Genomic DNA, 4,692 nt, shown 5'->3' on the forward strand with positions numbered 1-4,692 from the left:
GGCAGCGGGATCAGTCCATTTACGAAAGCGTCTACCGTGTAACCGTTCAGCTGGATGGTGACGTATCCATGACTGACGCTCGCATTGTTTCCGCTACAGCCAATACCAAGGTTCCTGCGGATATGGCACGACGAATGGAACGCGTCACGAAGAAGAAACCTCCCAAACAAGTTCTGGTGGAATTTTTTTTGAACGCAGATGAAATACAATCCCGACCTCTTAATCTTGCTGAACGGATTACGCGATCTTTTGCCCCACAACCCGGCGCTGGTCCGGATTTTCATCGGCTTTCGGACTTCTCAAACGACTGGCCTGGCAGCTCATCTTGCTGCACCTTTTGTACCTACAGTCGAAAGGGAAGCGATGGATTTGCAGGATCAGACGCTTAGAATTTTTAACACAGAGCTCCTGGAATTTGCCGGGATTGTCATGCGCCTTTCCTTGGATCATTCATTTGCATTGCTAGATTCGGACTGGCAACGAACTGCGTCCGATCGAGATGCATTGGAGTGCAAGCTGGAAGTCGAAGCTGCCGCGGCCGCGGCACACGGTGTCTCACGTATACCCGTTGAGAAGCAACACGATAATGCATGCGATGACAACTCCGACCCCACGTCTGAAACGAACAAGGCGAGGGGTATCATGGGATTTGCTCGGTTCATGGCAAAGTGAGTACTATCTTATAGTATTTCCGTATTCGCGTCTGCAAGACGTTCCTAATGTCTTCTTTGCTTTGTGCCGCAGGAATGCAAAGAAATCCATTGCCTCGGCAGTTAAAACCGTGGAAAAGATGATGGGAGACGGTTCAGAACTGCTCAATCCACCCGATCATCGTCCGCTTTGCAAAGAGGAACGGCAAGCCATTTTGTTGATGCAGTCATTTTGTCCACAACAGTCGACGCCAGACTACATGGTTGGTACCACTATTGCTCAGGGATTTTCGCGTTGCATGCCAAACTTGACCCCTCCCGTATTGACGCGTACTGGAGTTGTTCGAGGGGATGTTGCTCGACTGCCGCATCAAGGAATTGAAGGCTTCGTACGGGACAACGTCATTCGTCGAGATGTTTTTGATAACGCCCGGGACTACCACAATGTTATTGCAGAATGTCAAACATTGCAGGTCGATGACTTGCTACTCAACCTGGAGGGCTCAATTTTGGACGAGGAGAAAGCTGTGAAACTCGTCACGTGGTGGACCAAATACAGCCGTGTTGATCCTAACGCGACCGCTACCAAAAGTCTGGCCTTAAAAGATGCCATAAGATTTAACGAAAACCTACTGACTGATACCAAGGACAAAACATCCGCGGGGCGATCTATTGTGCTGATGCGCAATCTTCTTTTTTTCGTTGGTGCGGACTCTTTTTTGTCAGGCCGAAAGTTGCCACTACCGGAGACAGTGATCCCGTCTTCATTACAAGACAGGATGGGGCTGGCGGTAGTTACCGACGTCTCGCTCAGAGGCTGGTTTGGACCACTTCCCATCGAAATTTGGGCCGACTACATTTGTAATACACCCTGTATGACTGATGGGAACCGCAGCCAAGAAAAAGAAAGGGTAGAGATTCTCTCTATTTTACACCAGCATTGGATGCAGCGCTACCCGAACGAACGCTCTGTCTTTGGAAAGTTTTGTAAAGGTCTCCTATACAATAAGCGGTCGATTCCAATTGACACCGACCAACAAAGCGAGTTTGCTGCTGAAAAACCATCTGAACTGTATCTCTATTCGGCCGAATTGAAAGCCTTTGAAGGAATTGGATCCTTTCACAAGGTTGGACATTCCCTTAAACTTGCCGGCATCAGTGAAGAGTTCTTATTGTTGCTAGGTGTGCGGAAAAGCTTGTCGATTGATATTCTTTTTACAAATTTGGACAAGCTGGCATGGAGAAACGACCCGAAGCCGCTGATTGAATACTTGCGGACTGCTACCTTGACAAAGGAGGACTTTTCCAAGCTCGTGACAACAAAGTATCTTCCGGCAGAAAACAATTTAAATACGTACGCGCCGTCAGAACTCTATCTACCCTCGGACGACATACGAAAACTATCATTTGTCAAAATATTTCAGTGGCCATCAGAGTTTGAGATTGCTGAGGGGTCTCGGAACGGGCAGTTTCTTGTTAAGCTTGGAATGAAAAGCAGGCCGCCGCTAGCTACGATACTCGACTACGTTGTGAGTGAGGTGAAGGACGGGTCGGAGCGCATTAAGTACTTGGAATATCTTTGCGACCGACTCGGACCAAATGGCGCATACTACAAGGAGTATTGCAGGATACCGCCTGCTCGTAAGCGCCAGCTTCGCATTCTACCATGCACGGTAGGATCAGCGTTGGATTCAGATGCAGCCATAACCGAGATCCATTCCCCGCTTTCATGTCTTTCGGATGAAGCGTGCAGTGTTATGGGCTTCCCTATCATCGATCCAAAACTTGGCAGCTCACGAGATCGCTATGGGCAAGCGTTTCAGTGCACACCAGAGCCTGAAACTGAACTCCTTCTCAAGCAACTGATGATGCTCGTTGTACAAGCTCGAGATCAAGCGTCGAAGGTTGGTATTGATGGTAAAACAGAACTTGCCACAAAGACGGAAGATGCCTTTAAAAGTATTTTTCGGTACTTGTCACATCGAAGCTCGGACTTCAATTTGACTCAAATGAATGCACTACGTACAGAACCCTTTATCCCGTGTCAGGTGAAGGGATCTATTTCTTGGTTTAAGGTAGACCAAGTGTTCTTTCGCAGAGAGGAAGGAACGCCCGACGCATTAACGGAAGAACTGTTTCAGGTTGTCGAGTTTAGTCCATTCCTCGCCACTGCTGGGGGTATGTCAATATGTCTGGATTGCTCGATCATTCTTTTTCATTTTCTTACCTTACTCTTATCCCTCTTTGCCCCGTAGTGAAACAGGAGGCTAGTACGAGAGATCTGTTTCAGATAATGCTGCTCTCGCCAAGATCTGTATTCGATACTCTTGGTAGTGAAAAGAAGTACCGAAGCTTGCTACGGCGAATTGCTGCCGATCCACCTTTTTCTCGGGTCACTCCTCAGATTCGGAAGTCACCGTTTTTATTAGCCTACTTACTGGAAACATCAGAGGGAAAGAACTGCTCGGATCCTTCGGAAGTAGCCAAGTGCGAGTTGGCTGCTGCAGAAAGCATATATATTGTAGATAACTCGTTTTTTGGACGGATGTTTCCAGTCAAGCGAGCTCCCCACGAATCCGATCTTGAAGACTTCTACGTCGGGTTGGGTTCAAAGTATATATCTAAATCTGTCTCTCGCCGTTTTGAAGTTGTTGGGAAAGACTCTCAAGATACGCCACTCACGAGCGCATTGAGGGAGCGTATTCTGGAGCGGAGTCCCCTTTTAGTGTCTCCCAGCATCACATCCCGGCCTCTAGTCGAAAACGCCGCAGCAATTGTGAGCAGTGAGAACCTTGACTTTATTCAAGCCCCAAGCTTGTTGGCTGTCTACTCTTTGGGCGGGACTGTGCGCCGGGCGCGCACAACGTGTTTTTCGCGTCAAGTGGGCATGAAAAGGGGTCGGAACGCCATCTATGTCGTGAAGGATTTTGACTGGTTCGACGTCGGTTACGCGATAGGCGACCTTGTTTTGCAACGTTGCCAGCTCGAAGACGCTTTCTTCATTAGCTCTCTACTGGAAGCGCCGCTTGAGCAGCTTCGGACTCGTGGATTTCCTGTCGATCGGATACTCAAGCCCGTGCAGGTCGTTGAGCCGAGCCTTCCGTCGCCTACCACATCTAGGCCATTGCCTGAACAGGCTGACCAAGGGTCCACGAAAACATCGGACCCCGGAGTCATGAGTCGCGGAGACGGAAAATCAATACAGACCCCACCGAGGGTAGAGACTGCAAAACGCCAGTCAGGATCGCCCACCATTGCCACAATTCCACCGAAGTCAGCAGCGGCCGAAGCTAGTGCTTCCGATACGCCGCCTTCCGCAGCGCAGAAGAGTGGATTTCGAGACATTTTGAGTCAAATGTTTCCCGATGCGGATGAAGAGTACATTCAACAGCGGCTGGGTGCGAATCCTTCGCTGGAGGACGTCCGTCTCGCCGCAGAGGCCATGTCTTCCGGAAGCTATCCGCGTAAGGAAGAGGAGGCTGCTCCGTTGGAGGACAAATCGGACGATACTACGGTGTCTACCACCACCAGCGATCGATTTCCGGAAGCGGACGTGCCGACTAAAAAGAGTCGGAACGGACTGCGGAAAAAGTTTGGTCGAGCATTGGGGGGTTTCCGTGGATCCAATCCGAACGCATCGGGGCCGTCACCGTCTGCGAAAATACCTAGCGGTGTCAGTGTGCCGGCAGGCGAGTCGTTGGCTCGTCCGGGGCAATCGGGACCGAGCATGGCTGGTCCTTCCACCAGCCGTGTCAAGGAACCGCGACACAATGTTTCACCCGCCGCGGACGCGGCGTCGCAAAAGAATTTGGAAAGTATGCTGCAACATACGGTTGGACAGTCGGCGGCGGTGGATCGCAACGGTCTCGAGGCGCCAGAGTCGCGTCTGTTGTCGGTCCCGGAAGAGTTGGATCGTGGGGAAACGTGCGAAGCTATTCCCGCGCAATCGTTGTCTCCCTTTGCGGGTGCTAACGGAAGCGGGAAGTCGTCGAACGGCATTCGGGTCTTTTTCGCGCGGGGAAACGTCGAGTCCGAGCGATTT

General features: G+C 50.6%; 2 protein-coding genes across 2 annotated transcripts; both read left to right on the forward strand.

Moving 5' to 3' along the window:
• Positions 1–68: 68 nt before the first annotated feature.
• PHATRDRAFT_bd1122 (predicted protein) lies at positions 69–1,565 on the forward strand (the record flags this gene model as incomplete). The annotated part of the gene is made up of 4 exons (XM_002176102.1): positions 69–270; positions 350–668; positions 745–1,355; positions 1,546–1,565. The coding sequence occupies 4 exons, from the start codon at positions 69–71 to the stop codon at positions 1,563–1,565; spliced, it is 1,152 nt and encodes a 383-aa protein (XP_002176138.1).
• A 1,972-nt stretch (positions 1,566–3,537) lies between these two features.
• PHATRDRAFT_bd1123 (predicted protein) lies at positions 3,538–4,674 on the forward strand (the record flags this gene model as incomplete). Its single annotated transcript, XM_002176103.1, has 1 exon — positions 3,538–4,674. A coding segment is annotated over one exon (1,137 nt), but the record flags the coding sequence as incomplete, so codon positions are not given.
• Between the last annotated feature and the right edge of the window lie 18 nt (positions 4,675–4,692).

This window comes from Phaeodactylum tricornutum, genomic scaffold (assembly GCF_000150955.2).
Source record: "Phaeodactylum tricornutum CCAP 1055/1 PHATR_bd_2x5 genomic scaffold, whole genome shotgun sequence".
In the NCBI taxonomy this organism is placed as follows: Eukaryota; Bacillariophyta; class Bacillariophyceae; order Surirellales; family Neidiaceae; genus Phaeodactylum; species Phaeodactylum tricornutum.